At 24.3% G+C, this 24,310-nt stretch overlaps 1 protein-coding gene across 1 annotated transcript in view; it reads left to right on the forward strand.

Moving 5' to 3' along the window:
• Positions 1-24,310, forward strand: part of TkR99D (Tachykinin-like receptor at 99D) — a 72,355-nt gene that overhangs the window by 36,376 nt on the left and 11,669 nt on the right. The window contains exons 3-4 of the mRNA XM_067283054.1: positions 15,868-16,018; positions 18,872-19,068. Coding sequence (XP_067139155.1) covers positions 15,868-16,018; positions 18,872-19,068 — 348 coding nt within the window. The remainder of the gene's footprint in view (positions 1-15,867; positions 16,019-18,871; positions 19,069-24,310) is intronic.

Here is a 24,310-nt window from a genome sequence, read left to right on the forward strand (position 1 = left end):
GAATTTTTCCGGGGTTCGCGATCTACTCGTTGAGTGATGATCTTCAATAATGCAATTTTACAACATTTTAAAATTATCAACTATAATTTCGAATGTAAATAAATTTATTTTAATTGAAAATTTTACACTTGTTTATATAAAGCTATAATATATGAATAATTAGCGAAAATAAAGTATATTAAAATATTTTCTTTACAGTCATTCGCTTAATTAATGATAATTTTATGGCCAATATCGAATTCTAACCATTGTTGTATGAGTAAAATTTTCATTACTAAAATAAAATTTGATCATATCCTTGTAAATATGAAAATTAAACTTTAGTTAAGTGTTTAATTCATTATTTAAATTGAAATTTTATAACTTTAAACGCGAGATGTCAATAATTCAATTAGGCTATTAGAATTTTGCTATTAAAATACTAACAGGATATTTATAAATAAAGGAAAATAACATTATGGAAATATTTTTATTATTTTTTAATGTAATTATGCTTTAAATTCTAATAAATTATTAGCATAAATTGCCTTAAATTATACAGAAGTATTATAGTTATTTATATAAACATTGTTGCAATCGTAAAATCTGATAATTTTTTTTTGTATCAATCTATAGAAAAGTAGTTGAGTACGATAAAAAAAAGAATAAAATAAAGAATCTCTTACATATAATATAAAATACGTATTTAAATAACTATATAACATACACAATATGCACATAAACTTACAAAAACATATAAAATATGCATATAAACACATAATACTGTATACATTTTCATATTTATACACGTAATATAAAACTACACAGTATACGATGTTTACAATACATAAACATGTATAAAATGCACACACTAACAAATATACAAGCACAGACGTACCACATATAAACATGCACCAAATATTAGTAAAAAAATCATAAAAATTAGCAATAATTATAATTTTAATAATCTTTAAGTCACAAATTTACGTATATTTACCTATAGGCTAATTAGGTTAGGCATATTAATGATGTTTGAATTAAGTGTTTGTCTTATTTTATTATAAAAATATTTAAGAATATCTCGTAAAAGTGATTAATTTATTTTAATATATGGTAATTAATAAAAGTCATATATATATATATATATATAGAGTAACGTACCATACAGAGAATCATAGATTAAAATAAACATAGAGATGATGCTGTAATTAGCATTTTACTTGTAACATTCGATTTCTTGCATCTTCTTTTGAATCTACATAAACACCATACGTCAGTGGTTTCCAACCTGTGGGGCGCGCCCCCTAGGGAGGCGCGAGACTGTTGCAAGGGGGGCATGCAGCTGTTTCCAAAATACCATTTTCGAATACAAACCAAAAAAGTCGAATAGGTGTCAAAAAATGAATCAGCAAAATAGGTATACGTAATCCACAATCCTCGCCGCGAATTTTTCGGGTACAAATGCTAAAACATCCATCCATACTCTTGCTGGAACGAGAACATCTCGCTTTCGCGTTTGGAGCCGAGCGCGCTTTGAGTATTTATGAAATTAGATTGTTAGAAAAATTAAGGGGGCGCAACAATTTTTTAAAGGGGGGGCGCAGGTACAAAAAGGTTGGAAACCACTGCCATACGTAGTCAAGCGACTATGTATGTTTTTTTGAATTTTATGTGCATCTGCTATTTAGGAAAGGTCGGGCATATAGTGAATACGTTAACTTTAAGCAAGTTACTTATAATTTTTATCATTATAATCACACGGTAATTTGTTAAAAATAGAAATTAATGACGATTAACAGAATAATTGAAAACATTAGAATCTATTCATTTTGCCCACCACTGGTGCAAAGTGGATATTCATATAATTATTCATTTCAATATTGATTAATATGCTATCGCAAGGGAAACCTAAACATAAAAAAAACCTAAAAATCTTTATTTATTTCCATTTCAGGAAAATCTACTTTTATCACATCACACTCATTTTAGCATAATCATATACCGTGATCATAAAAATGTCTCCTTGTTATTCCATAAAAGACTGTTTTAATATATAAAGCTATAACGTTAATGTAATAATGCAATAAAATTAAAAAATAACATAAATAATTTTATTCTTGTTAGCAGTAACGTGTTGTCATATATAAGTATTCTCAGAAAAACCTGCATATTCGCTAAGTCCGACCTTCTCCTATATGTGTTATACAGTACATATATTTTTATATAATAATAATGAAATAATAATAACACTTCGAATCGAATATACATCAATATCGACTTCTACAGGGGATGCAGGAAATCGAATAACAAAACTAAACTGATAACTGTATCACTGTCTATTGGATTACACAGAATAGTGTAGTCCAATACATATTAATAGACCAACTTAATTTGCCTATAGACTAATTAAACAATTATATATACGTATTAATGGGTTAAGGACTTATTCAAGCTGCTTATTCTTTATTACTTATACAAAATATATTTTACTCAAAATATGCTTCGAAAATAATATACGAATTAAGCGATATACATGAAATAAATTTCGATATTTTCACAAAATTTCCTATAAATAATGCTTTGTTATGTCATCAATTAACAATATGTCGAATGAAAATAGAAATTTATATGTCACATGGGTCTTAGCACGAATGGAAATAGTAAATTATATCAGACACGTAGGCTTACATAAATTTTCTGGGCAGCATATAAAAGTGTCGGATATCATTTATTATTTTTATTCATTTATAAAACTCTTTATGTTATACATGCAAATATAATTGCTTTAAAATATGTTTATGTATTAATAATGTTTATAAAATAAAAATTAAAAATGAATTAAAATATTTTAATGTTTGATATCAATAACTGCTACAAATTGAAATTTTCTGTAAAGGATAAGCGAGATTTTCTGACTTTCCTTTTCTTTAAACGATATCTTTTCTTTGATATTTAGAATACATACTGTGAAAAATATATTAAGAAAATCTATTTTTCATTAAATATATGATTAATTTAATGAATTTCAACAGCTTTTTCGTTATTCTTTATGAAATCATTTGGTCTCGTTATCTTTCTTTGGTTCTGCGTTTACACGATTTGCATATATTTGTATTTAAACAAAATAACACATTTATATTAAGTTAAAAATTAAAATATTTTATAATTGTAAATAAAATAGATTACATGTTATAATAATTAACCATTAAGTTTTTACTAATACCTGAATTAAATTAGCCTGATCTTCTGATCTTCGTCTTCCTCTGGGCATCTTTCTGTGAAAGTAAACAGAATTTCCAAATTTAATATATATATATACAGTATATTAAATTTGGAAATTCTGTTTCATATATTTCTACTAGAAATATAAAAAAGTCACATAAAATAAACACTATTTTACAGTTTAAGACATGGTAATTCTATTATAAGAAGACCAAATCTTATTCGACCTAATTATTTTATTTAATTTATTTTTTAATCGCCCATTTTAAATTATTTTCATTTTTAAATATTTTGAATTTAAACATTTGGACAAATATTTGTTTCCATTTTAAGTCCAAGTTACTGTCAAAATAATTTTGCAACTTGTCTCCGAATGAAGTTAATGAATATAATTGACCTCGATTAGATTTGTGTACAACTTCAGAGTGTCCTAAATACCATAAATAACTTTAACCAAGAGCAATAATAATAATTATTATTATCTTAGATATTTATATCAATAAGAAATAATGTTATTCCTTAATACTTTTGTGGTAAACTTTAAAATATGCACGAAAATCCAAAGAAAAAAATATAGAAATGCAGTTCTAAATTTATTATTATTAAGATTTAAATAGATTTTTTTAGTTTAAATTAATAATTATGAAAAACATTATTGTTTATAGTGAATAAAAATTAAATATTATTTTTCAAATTTTAAATTTTTAATCAGAAATTTATATGCTATGCTATAAATGAACATTAATGGAAATGGTCATTAATTCGAGAAAGGTCATTAAAAAATATTTATCTTTTAAGTTAGTTTATTATTAATGACGTGATTTTTAAATAAATATAATAAATATTTTAAATATTTTTAGAGTAAATAAAGATTTTTTAAAAATAATTTTTGAGCATATTTAATATGAACTTTTATAGACTTGCTTCTCTGAATCAAAGGAAGATAACATCTGGTAGATAATTAAAATTACTTATTTTTTCTGACAAATTTTCATAACTTGATAATATATTTAATTATCATTTATATTTTTAATTTAAAAAAAATTAATTTTTAATGTCTTCTTTACAAGATATAGCGATTCCTGATAGTCCTTGCACTGATGATTCCACCTAACAAAATTCAACCTTTGATGCTCGTTATCAATATTTTCTATTTAATAAACTATCTGACAATATAAAAATTAAATTTTTAATCTTCTATAATGGTTCAAAATGGAAAAAAAAAGAATTGCTTATCAATTACAAACCTATTTATCTTACTTATTTTTCTATTTATGAGTAACTTTTACTTTACAATTACCGTACTTTAATGAGTATTATAATCCAGTAAAAAGTCAATTTTTTACGTTAGTTTACAATTAATTCATCTGTACATTAAACTAAACGTGTATAATATAAGAAATAATGTTTAATTTCCGTTTTATGCAAACTTGTTGAAGTGGTCTATATATGCTGGGTCTCCTAAAAGTCAGTTAAACGTTGTAAAGACTAAGTAACTTATTGTCTTATTCAAATACTTTATTGCTTAATTTACAAAAAAGTCATTTGTATAAGACAAATAATTAACTTAACAAAAATTGCTCAAAATATGATTTCTTCTTGTTCCATATAACGCTTGACATATTTTTAAAAATTCTTCGCTAAATTACAAATTCATTTGATGCCACTGTTAACTTTTGGCCCTCCTGTGTACTTTTTAATCAAATTGACAAAGTACAAGGTTTAATTTAAAAAACATTACTCTTTAAATGTTCTTAAATTAAAATATAATACACCCATTCATAAATGATAGGCCTATATCACAGATAGTGATGAAATCAACAAATCTTCTTATTTCCAATGGTTGAAATTCACGACTACTGTCACGGATTTCAATCAGAGAAATCCATGATAGTGTCATGAGTTGCCGTGGTTAAAATCTAATTTAATGTGTTCATATTGATGGAATCAATAAATCTTCTATAGTCGAAATCCCTGACATGCACTTCAACCATATAAGATTTGTGGACGGTATCAACACAACATAGTAAATCCTTAATTTTAACTCAACGTTAGTTATTCTGTACGTCATTCTATATTCGAGATACTTTATATATCTCTGAGTTGGAACATTAAGAATTCCTATATAAGCTGTAAAATACGTAAACAATTACTTGATATATATCATTTTCTCTTATATCTGGTATATGGTACATTAAGAAATCCATTTATTCCTAATTTAGACTCTATAAAGACTTTAAATCACTTATATAACTTTTAAGAAAACATATTTCCTCGTAAATCACCAAAATATCTTTTTATATTCACTGACTTAGAACGAACATAATCAAATGTTTGTAATAATTTTGACTGCTATTTTTTAATTATAATTCTCACTCGTATTATTAGATTTTAATGCAATAAATTTTTATGCACGTATATTTAAATTAATTCGAATTTTTAAATCGTTAGAACAATATATATGAACATACTTTTAATATATACTTGACCACTCTTCACCCATTAAATCACTTATTACTTAAAATGTATAAAGAATAGATACTGTAACAGGAAGACAGTTGTATAGATGAGCAATGCCTCCGCATATCTCGTTTTATAGATTTTCCTCGGATCATCTCGGACTCGAACCTTAATTCTGTGGAGAGCCTTTTTGAAATATACACCGAGTGACACTATACGAACTCGTAGCACGCACATTGGGGTAACGCTCGTACTCGGCTATTATTATTTGCTCTTATTGGGCTGTAACTTGATAAATTTGAAGACCTATAAATTTTATCGTCCGTCCGTTTTTCCTTAATCTTGAGAACGGAGTTAGATAGATGAAAGACGAGACCAGATAGGGACTGAAAGCCACAACTATACGACAAAGGACAGACAAAGGATTAACTATATACGAACTTCCGATACAAACCGGAAGTCTCGTTATTTCAATTCAAAAATTTTCCCCGAAAGGTGTGGATAGATGACCAGCGTGACTTTATTGCTAGCAGAAAAGTATGATGAACAGGGGCAAGCCACTACTAATTTGAGGTGGAGAGCATATATTTTAAATTAAATAAATGAAATATATGATTAAAAATTGCAGCCCAGCATTGTGACGGCGTCACAATATATAATTGCTCATATTATTATTTTATATATATAAATTTTACGCATATATTTTTATGTTTTCACTTTTCGTAACTTTGAAGGTCCGGTTATAAACGTTTGAAATATTTATTCTAGAATATTTTAAAAACTTTTGTTCTGTTCGAATTATGCAACTGACATTCTATTTGTATTTTTCCTCCAGAGGACAGACAGACGGCCATTCTACTTTATATATAAATATAATTAAATAACCTACACGTCATCAATGCCGTAAGATATCGGGCTAGATAAAGCATTTATCTAGCCCGATATCTTACGGCATTGATGACGTGTAGGTTAGAATGTATCGGGTATTAATGTTATTGCTTATTTATATAATTAAATAATTAGAACTCGCGTTATCTATCTAAGTTATAGCCAAATTTATAGTTACGTACTACTCTACACACGATCCGTTGGGTCCTCTAATACTCGGAAGTTTTAGAGAATGCGAGGTAATTTCAATATTGTCCGATCTGACGATTTAAGTATAGTTATAAGACAGTAATCGACAACTTTACACATACGGAATTATATCGTCGGCAGTAAACATAGCGATAACTTGGTAATCCGTCGCCCGATTTTAACAAAACTTGTTTTATTTTGTTTCTATTCTCGTCTGCGGTATGGGAGTCTTAAAAATGTGGCGGTAATTTTTTTTTGTATTTAATTACAACCAACCAACCAATTTGATACTTTTAGTAGTCTACAGATTTATCCGGATCTATCCGTATTTTAAGGTCTATTCACTAGGGTACTAGTGGGTACTTTATTTTAAAACTCTTTCCGTCCTGTCGGCACTAAGAGGGCCTCTTTTAGTAGGCCCATCATGGGTTCGGCCAGGCCCACCCCTAAAAAATTCCTGGGATTATTCGACCCGTTCGGATTCGAACCCGGGTTCCCCAGAGCGGTAGGCTGCCACCTTGACCGCTCGGCCATCCGGCCTACACTAGTGGGTACTCCTTAACACCGAACAGTGGTAATTGGACGCGGTTCGCTCCTCGCCAAAGAAATGGTCACCTAGAGTTTTCTGGATTTTCTTCAGGGGTCAAACATCTAAATAAGATCTAGTCTCTCATCTGAAGTCTCTCAAGAGGCATTCCTCTTTGGCAAAGCGCCATGTGTTGCGTTGTCTTCTTTCACAAATTCAATCCAATTCAGACTTTTAAGATTTTTAAAATTAGTTTTATGGTATTTTAGCTTTTTCCTTATTATTACATCTTATGATATACGTGAAAGGAATTCAAAACATACATTAATTAAGTTAATTTTTGTATTCATAATTTATGATCGCATGTATAAAGCTAAAAAACACTCAATTTGATTAGTAAAATGGCGCAATACACAAAATTCTAAAAATACTCGAAACGATTTCTAGATACTGCAATATGTGAATTTTAAACACGAATTTATTTTTAGATGTTGCAATACATGAAATTTAAAATACTCGCATTACATTTGTTATAGGGGACTGTCATCAAATGCTGCAACCTGTAAAATAAAATAAAAGAATTAATAACTTTCTGAAATATTGTTATTTAAATTCAATTTATTCAATTACAGTATAATGTGCTCTATGAAACAACATTGAAAATAGTTTTACAAATTGTTGTTTACCTTCTAAATATAATTTGAAACATTAATTTAAAGCTTAATTTTCTTAAATTCTATGCATTTAAAAAATAATTTGTTTTAAGTGTGTTAAGAACAATTAAAAGTAATTAACTTTTAATTGTTTCTTCAGCAAAATCAAACATATAATCAACACGTTTAAGACAAATAAATGAAACATTTTTATTCAATTTGCTTCAATTTAAATATTTAATTACTCAAAACATATTTTTATTATTAAATTCTGCAAGATTTTATTAGAAAATATTTCATTTATAAAATAAGAAACGTTCAGCAATCTACGGACTGACAAATTGACTACTTCTAGCAATTTACAGATCATTTTCAATTGTTTCATTTTATAAAAACTTCGAATGATGCTATTAATTTAATTCTTCTCAAATAAGATTTTAATATTTTATGATACGCAGATTACACTTTTAAAGAAGACGTTGAGTATATTGATCGATGAAGTGCTTAAAAAACAACTTAGATCAAGTTAAACAATTTATTTATTTAAAATTTCTATTAAAATATACGTGTTCAGCGTTCATCACACTCTTTCAACGAAAGGATATGCAGTATTTTGATAGCTTTGTTTATTTATTGTAGTCGTACTTGTATAACTTTATTTATATTCTTCAAGAAACTTCAAGATGATAGATTAGTTTTGGTAGAAAAGAAAGCATTTTCTTTGATTTTCTTTCTCTGACCAATTGATATTTTGCTTTCAGTATATTATATTAACTAATTTCTTATTCCGCTCTCTCCACTAATTTCCTATGTTGTAGACTAACAAAATTATCTCTTAAATAAAAAGATTATCGTGTATTGCACTGTTGATTTTTTGTATAGAAAAAAAATCTTCTATAATTTAAAAAAATATGTAAAAATAAAAATAAAAATGCTTGTAATTATTTAAATTTTATTCCTTAGGTTGAAACAGTCTCGTGTTATTTTTTAGTGATGATGTAGCATAAAATCGTTTTTATATAAATTATTGGTTGAAATATTCTAAAAAAGTCATGATCTTTATTAAATCATATGTATTTATTCCGCTAATTGCTTGAAGGACGAGACAAAAAGAACAAAAAATTAGACGGATAAATAGAATACGTTACAATTACTTAATTTAATTTCCACCAATCATCGTGTACTTGTATATTTCTAAACGTATGGCTTATTATTACGTGTTTCCTTCTGTAGCCAATCAAAGAAAAGAATACTTATAATCTGTTAAGGATCTTAACTTAATGTATAAGTACTTAACCGTAAAATTTCACTTGTAAAAATTGTTAAGTAATTTTAGATTATAATTGAATTTTATGTATAAATAATTCTATATATCTAATTTAATATACAAGTGACTACTCAATACAGTAACAATTTTGTTGAACCTTGCTATTCTTTATGCAAATAGTGAATGATTTAGCTCGGTCTTTTGATCGTTCATTATATCGGGAGTCCATTGTATGAATACTTCATTAATATACAAATTTCTTTTTATACAATATAAAAAGTAGCAAATTAATTCAAGTTACTGAAAAAAACGTTATTAAATTCTTTTCCCAATATTTATAATTATATAAAAATATTATGCCAAAATGTCTAGAGAAGATCTAAATTTAGAAAAAGTAAAATTTATGCCAGCCATCACTTTACAAATTTTAAATTAATTATTGTTTTTTAGTATTTTCTCTTTCATTAAAAAATATATAATTATCAAATCAAAATTATTTTTTAAACTTTTTCATTAATTTATTAAATCTTTCAACATTTCAAAGAGAATTTTTAAAGAAAAGTAATACATAAAATCATTTGTTTATGTAATAAGCTAATTAAATGAAATTAGCAGAGGTTATGATTAAGAACATGAAATATTGATGAAGAGCGATTTTTGGAAAGATATTTTAAGAGTTTTTGAATGGTTTTTCTTAAAAACTTTTCTAAAAAAAATCTAAAAATGCAACAAGACGTTTACTTAAAAACAAAAATGATTGCATACAAGAAAAAAGAACATGAAATTAAAATAAGTATCCAAAATAATTAATTAATATTTTATAAAATGTATATTTACATATTATTATTTTTTAATTTATAAAAATATATATTTTAAATTAATTTTTTTATTATTATATTAACAAGCATTCAGAATCAATCAAAGAAAACACAAAAGTCGTCTTCAAAAAACTTCACTTTATTCATTTCGATTATTAAAATCATTATTTCTCTTTTTCCTAAAAATTTCTTCTTTAGAAAAATATAAATTATTAACTTTTTAAAAAATTTATATCGATTTATAAAAATTTCTATTTTTATATTAAAGAAAAATTAATTATTATATTTCGTATCAGATCAAAAGAATATTTTTTGAAAGATTTTTATTGTAAAGAATTTGAAATGATGCTTCAATTAATTTTGTAATTTTTTTTTAATAAACGAAAGAAAAATTGTATAAATTGTTCTTAGAAAGAGTAAACGAAACTAAGAGTAATTATTCAGATTTTTTAATGGATTTAAAATGAAAAAAAGTTTTATTGAACTTATTTTCTTAAAAAATCGTTATCTTTATAATTTGGTTCAAATTTTAAGTTAAATTAATTATTATTGCTTTATTGTCTTTATTTCAATTCTTATTATATTTGTCAACTTGGACTTAAATTATTAACAGGACTGTTAAACTGGTGTTAAGTGTTAACACAGGAGGCTCAATAAAGAAAGTCTGTTTTCTTTAAGAACTTTTGCTCAATTTCGCGTTAATATTTAACACCAGTTTAACAGTCCTGTTAATAATTTAAGTCCAAGTTGACAAATATAATAAGAATTTAAGTTAAATTATTCTTACTATTGTTTTTTAATTAGTTGTATTATAAAGTTTTACTTAATTATACTCTACACAGTGCCCAAAAAAATAGTTATCCGTGTTGTTTGCTCTCGATCATGCAATTTTTGTAAAGTTTGTAAGTAATAAACTATTTAAATATGCTTTACGGTGGGTTAATGTCTTTTGACCATCCTGCACATAAATCTATTCATATAAAGAATGACCCAAAAGCCAGTTAAGTGTGTGTTAATTATAAGCAATTTAGCAATTTTTGAAAAGGTTTTGAGTAATTAAACCTAAAATAAGACGGAAATTTATTTTTTTTTCATTATTAATTGACTCTTGGACAAATCTGTACGTAATTTTCTTGGAAAGTTGTTTACACAAAACACTTTCTCAAATAAACTGGATGCAATAATATCGTTTGAACGCTTCTTCCATGTTACAATCTTGCATCGTGTCAAATATAATGACAGAAAGACAAGCGTGAAAAGACAATTTTTATTGCTTTCTTTTTATGACAATTGATTGAAACTGAATGCTGATAACAATACTTTGCACTAAATGTAATATGTCATATCTAATAATATCTTTATATATCTTGTAATGATAAAAGTTATTTATCATTTTGAGTTGAAAAAAAATTCAATTTTGATGGTAAAATGTAATAAAATTATTTGAAAATTTTTTGTATTTTCCCCCCGTTCTAACAAAATATTTCATACATGTCAGGAGTATGTTCATTTTTATTAAAATATTTTAAATTTTCGGATCAATGGAGTCGTCTGCTTGTTGATTGATATTGTAATCTTCAAAATGAATTAAAACAACAATTAGTTAAATATGTTATTAACTGTCGCTGAGATGCAGTTTGAAAGTTACGAATATATTAATGCATTTATTATGTCATTTCACAGTAACGAGCTAAATAATGTTGGTTCCGTTACTGATGTTATTGTTGTTGCTAATACTATTGATATTATAACATACAGTATTGACAATAGTAAGAAAAATAACATTGAATTATCAAGTTTAATTTATTGAGAATTTATAGGTCTGTAATTTGAAAAAAACTATACATAGATGACTGGTATGACTCTTTCTTATCAGGAAAAGTATGATGTACAGGAACAAGACACTACTAATTTGAGAGGGAGAACATATTTTAAATTGATTAAATTAAGAATATGATGAAAATTTTCAGCCCGGAATTGCTCGTTAATTGCTCGTTGCTATTCTTATTGTCGTGTAGAATAATGCATTTTAGGACTTAGACAGCCTATCACTTGGATGATCAGCTTTCAATAAGTCAAATTTCACGTGAACTATAATTATTGTTTCTGCAGTTGCTATAATATACTTTGAAGAATATGACTATCATTTTTAAGCATTGCATTATCATATTTAATTTATTGTTGTCCTGTTGTTGTCGTTATAATGTATTTTAGAAGTTGTAATTTATAATTAACTATAATCTAAAGTTGATAATCAAATTTCGTTCTTATTATCGTTGTTAACATTGTAGTGCACTGTAGACTTAAAATAAATCTTTACCTATAAGATATATTTTAATTTACGAAAATTGTTTTTAATAAATAAAATTATATTAACACCATGAAAATACTTTTATTGCATCATAGTCATACGTTTAATAATTATTATGCATCTTTCTCGGATTATTTATTATAATAACATAATTTTTCTCAGTCTAATATACAAAAAACACCTAAAATTATTAATAATTAGATAAATAAGCCACAATTTATTATTTTCCCGTATTTTTTACAAAGATCAATGAGAATTATCCATTAGGATGAACAAAGATTTATATCTGCACCAATTTAGTTATAAGTGAGCTAACTATTGCTTTATTAAGAATCTCCAGAAGGTTTTTTTTTATCTTAAATCAGATAGAAGCAACTTTTTTCCTGGTGCTTTTTGACATTTATTATCAATATATAATTCAATTTGAAATGATATTATAGGCAATTTATCATCCTTGTTGATAGTATTATAAGAAGTAAATACTTGCTGTAACTCAGACACAAATTGTTGTTGACTTCTCTTTCTCTTATTAATTGTTTCTGCATCTATCTAAAAACACCGAAACCCTTTTAAGTATATGACTCCGTTGTTATCTGCATTAAAAACTATTCATTATCATCTAACAATAAATAACCATTAAAATGTTTTGTTCGGTACTTAATTAAGATCATTCTCTTCTAAAATCACTCATCTTAATGCTATTCTCTAACGCATAAGTATCTTTCAAAGTTTAAATTTTACTTCGTATTATTTTTAGTTACTTTATGTTTAAAAATTATTAATATAAAGAAATATATTTTAGCAAATTTCTAATGAATAATTGTCTCAATAAGATTTTAAAGTGATTTAAATTCCTTTGCCTCTAACCATAACTTCTTAACCTTTAAAATCGATTACCTCTTTTAAGTAATGAAGCACTTTTGAAATTATTTAACAAATTTAATATTTTTGTGAATTGCGATCTGCTGATTGAGAAGCTTCATATTATATATCAAATATTGATTTTTTAGGATACTTTGAGAGAAATTATTCTATTTTCTTCTTGATAATAAGCTCGAAATTCAGAGAAGGATGAATTAATTTATATAATTTAAAATATCTATAAAATTATCTGAAAAATTGTTTGCCATCTATTGTCATTTTCCTCTCTATCTCATCTTCACTTCTCTTTTCGATTCCCTTTTTCTCTCCCTTTTTCCCTGCTCTCTCTCTCTCTCTCTCTTTCTCTTTTGTCTTTTCTTCCTCCCTCTAGCTCTCCCTCGCTTCTCTCCTCTCTCTCGTTTTTCTTCCTTTCCTTCTCTCTCCCTCCTTGTCATCCTTTCCCTCTCCTCCCTTTTTTGTTTTCTCAATATCTCTGTGTATATCTGGTTTAAAATATTTTTTTTTCACAGTAACATATTTTGTATATGTGGTCGTACAGGAACAATACATTCAAAATATTGTTGTTTACATACAATCGTATGTAAACACGATCAGGTGCTGAAAAATCTCCCCTATAGGCACCGAATATTAAAATCTTCCGACTCATTCAAAAGAAAATTATTCGATGTTCTCTCTAATAAAACATTAAACACACTTAAACAATTATTTATAAAACATACATATTATTGTTAAAGTAAAATAAACATTTATAACAATAAAAGATTAGTTTTATCACTCAAAATCTCTTCAATTTTCAACTAAATATATATACTTCAGTACAAAACGACAGAGATTAAATTCATTCAAGCATTAAATAAACAAAATTCCTTTCATTGTATGTACTGGAAAGATTATCTAAAGATTTTGAAGGATTTAATACGCGAATAATATTTATAAAGGAAATATTTACTCATCTAGATTTTTGTAAAACATCAATCATCCATTACCATCATATATAACTCTTAACTGTAGATCGCGATTTACAAAAGAAACAAAATTAAAGAAAGAGAGAAGCTTTAAATATATATAAATATATCATCGATCTAACGAGATAAAAATAATCAATTTGTATAAAGAAATGGAAGTCATAATTACATTTTTTACTTCATGCGTGACTGAAATTCTGTACAGAATTATGAAAAAAAGTTGAGAATTTTTAAACTTTCTGTTAAAAAATGTAATTTTATAAAACAAAATTAAAATCTTTGTTTTTGTTTTTAAATGTATGAATATAGAAAAGTAATTGCATGCATTACTAAGTAAACCTTTTGCAGAAACGTTATTTCTTTTTACTTAAATCATGAAAGTAATATCTTTGATGTAACTTGCGTGATACCATGTATATAACTTACATTACTCTATAATACCTTCTTTTTTTTATTAATTATATCAGATAATATGTCAAGTTTAAGTTTGCATTCGCATACTATCATTAATAGAAAATTATGGCTAATTTTCTATTCGTTATAGAAAAATAGAAACACAGTTAATTAGTTAATTGTATTTTATTTATTTATTGTTCTAGATACACAACGTGTTTTTCTTTTACAAAATTTGTGGAAACGTGATTAAAGTAAATTGCATTTTTTAGTTCATTAGTTTTTACAATGATTAACTGACTTTTGGATCATCCTTAATGTTGCTTTTTATATTCATTCTAGAGAAAAATATCATAATTTTTATTATTTTAATTTTTTACAACTTTTAAAGTATATGTAAAAGTATAATTTTGTAAAGTAGGAGTAAACTTTTTTAATATATTAATTTCTTTTACTAAATCGTGAAAGTAATATCTTGATGTAAGTTGCGTGATAATATTTGTATAACTTAAGTTCTCTACAATACATTTAAAATTTTTCTTTATTAATTATATTATATATTTTTCAAATTTTTAACTTCATATTTGCATGTTAGAACTAACAGAAAATTTATCTTAAAAATATTTTTAAATTATTCATTTACTTTATGCTGATTTTTAAATTCATTCTGAAAAAAATATGTTATAATTTTAATTTATTTTTATTAGTTTTTAGAATTATTTTATTTATTACAATTTCTTATTATAATTGTGATTAATTTTAATATTATTTAATGTATTATAATGTTCTAAAAAGTTATTATAATTATAATTATTTTTATTATATAAAAATTCACGTGTGAAAAAAACACAGGGCTTTTACATACTCACACAATAGGAACGATTTTTCTTATTGTTTAAGTTAATATAATTTTAGAAGTTATTTTAATTCTAATTATCTTAAGTATAACTTAATTAAAATTGTATTCCTTTTTGAAATTTATAAAAAAAAAAAAAAAAAAAATTGTTTTCCTTCACTTTCAATTGTATCGTGATTGTAAAATAATTGCAATAAAATAATTTATTATAATTAAAATTACAATTATTTTTATTACAATTTGAATTATTTTTTAAAGAAATTTTAATTTCTAATATAAAATTTACAACAATTTATTTTTGCATAAAAAATTATTACATTAACTTTAATGGAAAAAATTGACTTGTAAAGTCTTACATGCAAAGTCTTTGTTGTAATTATATTATTAATGTAAATATCTCAATTATAGTTAATTCACTTTAATTAATTTAAATAAATTTTTTTTTCTTATTTTTCTAGTTACAACATTCTTATCTTTGTTGTTACGTACATTTTTCCTATAATCTCAATGATATTCACGTATTTTCGTGTGGGTCGTGAACTTTGGGGTAGTCAAAGCATCGGAGAATGCACAGCTCGACAAGTTGAAAACATCAAATCAAAAAGAAAGGTAAATATTTTAATAAATTTCGACAAAATTTATCATCAAAAGATCATTTTTAGTCAAATTTATCATTTACAAATAGAAGAAAGAACAGTAAAATCTGTTGGACTTTCTAGCGAACTTGAATGATTTTACTATTCAAATTGAGGAATTCTATTATATATTTTTGAAAAATTAAATAAGTAAATTTATATAATTATATATTAAGAAGCTTCTTATATTAGACTTTTGTCTAAGAATGCATGTTTTCTGAATCTAGACAGATGAGTTTGGCCTGACGACTAGATCAATAATGGATGTTAGATCAATGCCAAACAAACTCTTAACACTTCTAAAAAAATAAAAAGAAAAATACATTTTCTAAATGGACACAATACGCCTTTTTATTGTTCTCATTTTCAGGTTGATTTTTTTTATACTCTTTCAATTATATACAAAGAAGTCTTTGTATTCTTAGAAGCCCCTTTAACGAACTTTCTACAAAGGTATATAATCTTACATTAAACTTTAACAATTATTTTAAGACGATAATTATCCAAAAATATCTATTTTTCTATAATTTTTCTTTAATAAAAGCAAAAATTTGCTAATGACGCCTATCTCTTCAGCTACATAATAGTAAATAAAAGTACATTTATCACCTAGCCAACGGCCTTTCTGCTTATTAAACAAATATATACTTAGATCCATCAGCGAATACATAATGCATGCATAAACAACTGAACCCAAACATCCAATTTCAATGACGTCATTACATCACCTAGGTAACACCTTATATTCAGGTAGGAGTAATGTTTACTGAAGACAACTGGATAAGAGTTAATACACAAGGGATCTTGACTGATAGACTCAGATTGAAACTCATATAAACAGTCTACTATGTTAGAATATTTATAATTCACAAAATATATTTTTCAAATGTATAAGATTGAGTGTAAAGAAGTAAGAGAAGGGGAAAGAACTAGAATTTTTATAAATTTAATCGTACAGAAGAGAAACAGTATCTTTTTTTTATATATATAGAAACAATCAAGGAAAAACAATTTATGTATTTGGAATTGTTGGTCAGAGTGCAGGAAATATTTCCCAAGAGATAAGAAACCATTTCTTTATATATTATTCTCTCATGTAATGGAGAAGTACAGAAGTTATAAGCAGTCAGTGTACAAGAAACAAAGGAAATGATTCGTACAAGACAATTCTTCACTTCCACCTCTTGATAACTTAAGTATTTCCTGTGATTTATTTTATATTTTTTTCTTTCTGTTATTGTAACAGATTATAGTTTAGATGGAAATAAATCTTTAAAAAAGAAAACAAATGAATAACAATTTGAATAAAATGACGTAAGATAAATTGTATATTTATGAAAAGGAATTACATTTTGTAATTGAATAATTGAAAAGGTGTAAATTGTGTGTTTAATGATTGCTACTAACAATTACTTTATAAATATTTTAAAAAGTAAAATATTAATCTAGGTTTTTAAAGAGTTTTCTATATATTATATTCTTATATTACACGATAATCTTATTGTGTAATATATTATACAGTGGCGTGACGTCCGCGGAAGCTGTGGAAGCACCGCTTCCCTTGTATTTTCTAAAATATAAATACATATTGTGCGGTTATTTTCATATTTTAACGTACTTTGAATTACTTAAAATTAATATTTTATTATAACCGCATTATGTATTTTATTACAAATTTCTATACATGTGAAAAACAATGATAAGATTGCTATTACGAATTTATATTCGAATATAAATTCGTATATGCATATTCCGTATGCATACGCCTATTAAATAATGGAAGCGTTGTATTGTCGAATACAGGATAGCTTCCATGTAAAGCAGCCAGATTACAGGCATTCGCGCATGCAGTTTACAGAGCATCAACCTCACGCGGTTTAGCTCGTGGATGCTACACACAAAAATATCGTATAACCTTCCAATAATTCTGTCCAAGGCCGGCACAGCTTCCCTATCATCAAATGTCACCGCACGCCACTGTTGTACAATATATAATAAGTATACTGAAACGTATCATTATACATTTATACTGTATAAGAACATTAAATAATATTATTTATACTGTCTAAAGAATATCAAATAATATTTTTTTAAAACATTAGACAATATATATACATGTACAATATATTATAGTAAGATACAGTATATCGATGTTTACTGTTGTACAATCTGTAAGAATTATATAATGTTTGTTATATAATATCTACAGAAAACGTTTTATAATGCTTTTAATAAATTATGCAACATATAAAATATTAAAATGTTTTTGGACGTTATATAACATAAAAACGCAGTATTGTACATTATATTAAACATTTAATAACACGCTACAAATATATTGTATAAGTACAGTACAAGTACATTACAGTAATATACAGTATTATATTATACTAAATTTTTATTATATAAATTTAAATTAGTTAATAAAGCATTTTACTTAAAATTATAAAAATATAAATTTGTATTTAAAATTTAATTAATAAAGCATTATATATTTAAATTTAAGAATTACTAATTAATTTATCTTAGTCTCATTCCTCTAACAACTCAACATCCCATCTTCAAGTATCCTTCAAATATTTTTTTTAACATTCTAATTCTCCTTATTCTGTCTTACAACCTTTGAACATCTTTATCATCTATCACCTTCTCTTATATCCCTTTATCATCCTCTTCTTCCGTCACTCTACATACTCTCATCATCCTTTCTAACATCTTTAAAAATTTATATACATATATTTGAATTTTAGAAAGATTATTACATATATGTTTAAAAAATAAAAACAAAATAATTAATTTTTTTTATAAATTATTTAAATTTTTTCAGATTGTGAAAATGATGATCGTTGTTGTTTTTATATTCGCTGTATGCTGGTTGCCCTATCACACTTACTTTATTTTGGCTCATCATCTTCCCGCTATTATTGACTCTGATTATACACCGCAAATTTATCTATTTATTTACTGGCTGGCCATGTCCAATTCCATGTATAATCCCATGATTTATTGTTGGATGAATACCAGGTGAGATACACATCATTCATTTCTAAAAATTCTTTAAAAAGTCCATAAAAATTAGCCTATATATACTGTATAATATATTCGTATATTTTAAAAGAATTTTACTATAATTTATATTTTTTTAAATTTTAAGAAAAGTGTAAGCAATTTTTAAAGAATATTACTGTACAATATAATATAATTGTTTTTATACAGTAAATAAAAATTCTTGTTTAATAAAAGAATTTTTTTTTATTTCCAAAAATGCTAAACATCTGATTTTAATTAACATAAGTGCAAATTATGTTTTTAATAGCTTAGAACGTTATATTAAAGTATAAATTACTATATAATTTCACTTAAAAATGCAGTTTATATCCTTAAAAATATTTTCTTAAATTGTTTATTAAACGCTGAAGATTAAGTATTAATTTTTTAGATATAGATCTTAAAAGTATACAGATTATCTATTGCTCTATATCTTAATAACTTATAATATATTTTTTAGAAGTTTGTTTTTAATTTTTTTTTTAAATTTATAAAAGTAGTGTGTTTTTACTTCTAAAAACATGAAATTTTTCATTCTTTCTTTAAAAATATAACAAGATTGAGCTTAATAAAGTAAACTCAATTTTATATTTTTAAATGATTTATAACATCGTTATTAAATTATTTTTAAATAATAAAATTAAAATTTTTTTTTAATTTTTAGATTTTGAGAGCTTTTTTGACTTTTAAAACGTTAGTTATATTATTTTAATGTTAAAATTAATAAATATTTTCAATTAAAGTAAACTCAATTTATATTTTTAGACATTGTAAAATGTTAATGTTACGTAGTAAATTGATTTTTTTTAGAAAATAAAATTATTAATTTTTTATATGAAACTAAAAATGTATAAATAGTTAATTACGTGTGCGTATTTAATAACTTAAATGTATAATTTTCAAATTAATCTTTTATAAATAAGAAAAATATATTATTTTATTTCAAAGAAGTTTTTGATTTCTAAAAGATTTTTATTAAAGTTTTATCGTCTTTTAAGGTGTGCTTTTTCTATTTTTTTAATTAAAATAAACCTTAATTGGTGTTTTTAAACGTTTCAAACCGTTTTTATAAAATTGATTTTTTAGAAAATGAAATTATAATTTAATTTCTTAGATGAAACTATAAAATATAAATAGTTGATTGCAGCTAGACCTTAATGTCTTAAATATATAATTCTCGAAAAGAATTTGTGTTTAAGGAAGTAATTTCTTTTTGTTTTCAAAAATTTCAAGTTATGTTCTTTAAATGTGTAAGTTAATACACAATTTCGATTAAAGTAGACTCAATTTATATCATTAAAAGCTACGAAATATTATTACTAAATTGATTTTTTAGATTAAATTAAATTTAAATTTTTGATGTAAACTAAAACGTATAAAAATAGTTTATTAAGTCTATAATTTAATAATTTAAATGTATACTTTCAAATAAAATTTATTTTTTTTTAGTTTTTTAAGAGATTTTTTTGATTTCTAAAAAAGTTTTATATTTTTATCTTCTTTTAAGATGTACTTAAATCTAATTTTTAAGTTAAATATTTAAAAAAAACTGTTAGAAAATCATTTTTTAGACGATGAAGTTAAGATTTGAATTTTTAACTGTAAATTATAAAAAAAAACATTGAAGTAATTCACTTTTATATTTTGATTATTTAAATATTTAAATAGGTAAATTTCAAGTATATAAATGAATGTATTTTTTAAGAAAATATTTTTTTGAAGTTTTTAGATTTATTGATTTTATTTTGATTTCTAAAAAGACAAAAAATTTCAAATATTTTTTTAATTAAAATACTACAATTCTCTTAATTATAATTAGCGTAAATTCAATTTATATCTTTAGCCACTTTAATATATAGATTATTAAAGTCTTGATTTTTAGATTTAAACTTTAAATTTTTTTTTTTGTACATTCAAATAAATTAAAGGTACAATTCGCTAAATTTTCCTAAATAAATAATAATAATTTTTCTGACTTCTAAAAACATAAAATTAATAATTAATATTTTTAATTGTAAAAAGACAAACGTATAAATTATTCCTTCTTCATTTTTTAATAATGCATCATCATTCCATTTTAATTAGAATATATTTAATTCATATATTTTTAGAAACTTTAAAATATTATTAATGAGTACAGTTTTTGGATTAACGAGATATTAATTTTTTTTTACGTGAAGACTTAATGTAAACAGCTCATCATTTCTACATCTTAATAACTTTCGTCTATTTAAATATATAATTTTCAAATCAATAAAATAATTCTTCGATTTCTTAGTTTTATGTCAAAGGAATGTTTTTGGATTTTTGAAAAGTAATTTCTTTGTTTTAATTAAAATTAGATATAATCTAATTTTAATTAGAAACAAAACTATATTTAAACATTATTAAACAAAATTAAGAACAATTCTAGGTTAATGTATTAATTTTTTTTAGTCTTTAAATATCAAATTTTTTAGTTTAAAATTAATATGGTGTATTTTTATATGTTAAAACCGAATCGCCAGTTGATGTGCCGATTTCGATTTCACTAATCTGACTTATTGCCAAGTTCACGAAATTGGTAATCGCGCCAAGTAACATTAGCACAAAATTGTGCTAAATCTATAAATTTATTTTGGAAGGCAAAGTTGAGAATTTAGCAATTTTTTTTTAAACTAGATTTAGTGGATTTGACTATTTTTATTGAAATGCCTAGCTATAAATTTAAATTTTGAGTTTTCAACATTATTGGAAAGCATTTATTTTGTTTTGGAGTTTCTGGATGCATTACCTGGTAAAGTGGCTTTAATACAGCTGGTTACCAATGACGTAGACAGTTTAATTTGAAACGGCTTAGCTTGCTTATCCAGCAGTGGCGTGTTATAGTTTTATGAGGCCTAGGCGAATTTGAATTAGGGGCCCACACGTAGTGTTGACTTAAAACATTTTTCTTCTGGGGAATTTTTTGGAGAAAATATTTTCTTATAAAAGATTGGTTTGGGGCACCTGTTGGTGGGACCCAAGCAATTGCCCTTTTTTGCCCATAGGATAACGCGCCATCTAATTTTAAACTTTTTGCTGAAAGTTATTTATCTATTACATGTTTACGTCCTATTCTAGTATTTAATGTAATATTTAAGTAATAGTTTACTATTATAAAATTAACGTTTAACTCTAATATCCATCTAATTCAATATCTAATATAAGTAAAAAAAGTTAAATATTTGATAAATATTTTATTATAATTGTATTACATAATATAATTATAATAAAAATATAATATATATATTTTTATAATATAATATAATATAATATAAATATTTATAATTATATTACATAATAATTAATTATCTTATTAATTACATAATAATTATTAATATAAAATTAAAAAGCAATAAAATAATCATTGGTTAAAGCCGTTTATGTTGTAATTCCACTTTCCGCCATCTTGCTGACGAAACCGGAACTAAGTATGACGTCATTTTCATTTTTACGTATTTAATTAAATTTTTTAAAGCTTAGAATGCATTTTATAATGCCGTTTCTTCAATTATGGCTTAGAAATCTTCAAGTAAGAAGATTTCTAAGCCATAATTTAATGAGCGTCGGTATTTTATTGGAAAATATAAAATGCCGATTTCACGAAATAAGCATTTTATTATTAGCCTATTTCGTAAATTCGGCTGAAAATTTGCCTAATTTACAAAATGAGCAACAATTTCTGGATTTAGCGGTATCCAATTTAAAAACGAATAAACCAATTTATTGATTATTATTATTTTTTTAATTAAAAAAGAAAAATATATATATTATTTTGTTCGAGTTATTCCGAAAGAAACCAATATCTAATTTTAATTAGGAATAAAAACTCAATTAATATATAATTAAACACTATTAAATATAATTAATGAGATGATTTTTTTTAGATTATTACGACATTAATTTTTTAAAAAGCACACTGTTTTTTAAATTTCTTAAATACGGAATTTTTAAATGAGAACCATTCATCATTTCTACATTTATTAACTTTTTTGTACTTAATTATATATAATTTTCAATTAATAAAATCATTCTTTCACTTCTTAGATTTATATAAAAAAGGATATATTTGATTTTTAAAAAAAGACAAAATAAAAATTAATTTTGTTCAATTTCTTCTCAAAGGAACCAATATCTAATTTTAATTAGGGATGGAAACTCAATTAATATATACTTAAACACTGTTAAATATAATTAATGTGTTGTGTGTGTTTTTTTTTAGATAGACAAAAATAAGAAGTGTTATTTTTTTTATAAATAAATTATTTTAATGAATAATTTTATTTTATTTTATTAAATCTCCATTCATTTTGAAAGAAGTTTTGTTTATTTAGTTAATTAAATACATATTCAATCGCTTGTTGCATTCGTTTCTTCAGTTTTTGAATTTTTAAACGTGTACACAAAGAACCAGTACATAGAATCTTACAACGTTGCATTTTTAACAGAATGTTTTCCTCTTTTAGCATCGAAATTGTTTTTTTCTTTTTGATTTTTTTTTATTATTTTTTCTTTTCTTCTTCTTCTTCTTCTTCTTCTTCTAATTCCATTTTGAAAATTGAACCGTGACGTCACTGTAGTCAAACACGACTTGTGCCAATCGCTTGTGACAACTGTGACAGGTCACATCTGCATCTTATTGATGTTAAGAGAGAGAGAAACATGTTTATCTTGAATATTTTTAAATACAAATTAAAGTTTTTTAAATAAAACTGTCATTAAGATAATATCGTTTCAAGTATTGGTTTCTTTTTTTAATTAACTTTATATTCTAAATAATGTAAATGTTTATATAATGATTCAAATTTAGCAGTAATTCTTCTCAATTCCATACTCAATTTATAGGAACTTTTATGGTTTTACGTTGTAAAAAACAAATTTGTATATAATAACTCGAATTAAGTATCAATTCCTCTTAATTTTCCGCATTATAATGGATTTTTTTGATAATTTTTCTTCTAAATCATATAAATTTATATATCTAGAAAATCAGTTCAGCTTATTTCTTCTTAAATTTCTAATCTGTGTTTGATATTCTATTTTCTTTTTTTTAAAATATTTTTTTAAAAATAAAAATTATTAAACAAACAAAAATAATGTATTTCTTCTAAATTTTTTGAAAATTTTAATATTCAAATAAATAAATAAATATGCATATAAAAATTATTTTAAGTATATTTTTGACCAATCAGAAGTT

This window comes from Centruroides vittatus, unplaced genomic scaffold, assembly GCF_030686945.1.
Source record: "Centruroides vittatus isolate TY-2023 unplaced genomic scaffold, ASM3068694v2 contig_975, whole genome shotgun sequence".
Lineage (NCBI taxonomy): Eukaryota > Metazoa > Arthropoda > Arachnida > Scorpiones > Buthidae > Centruroides > Centruroides vittatus.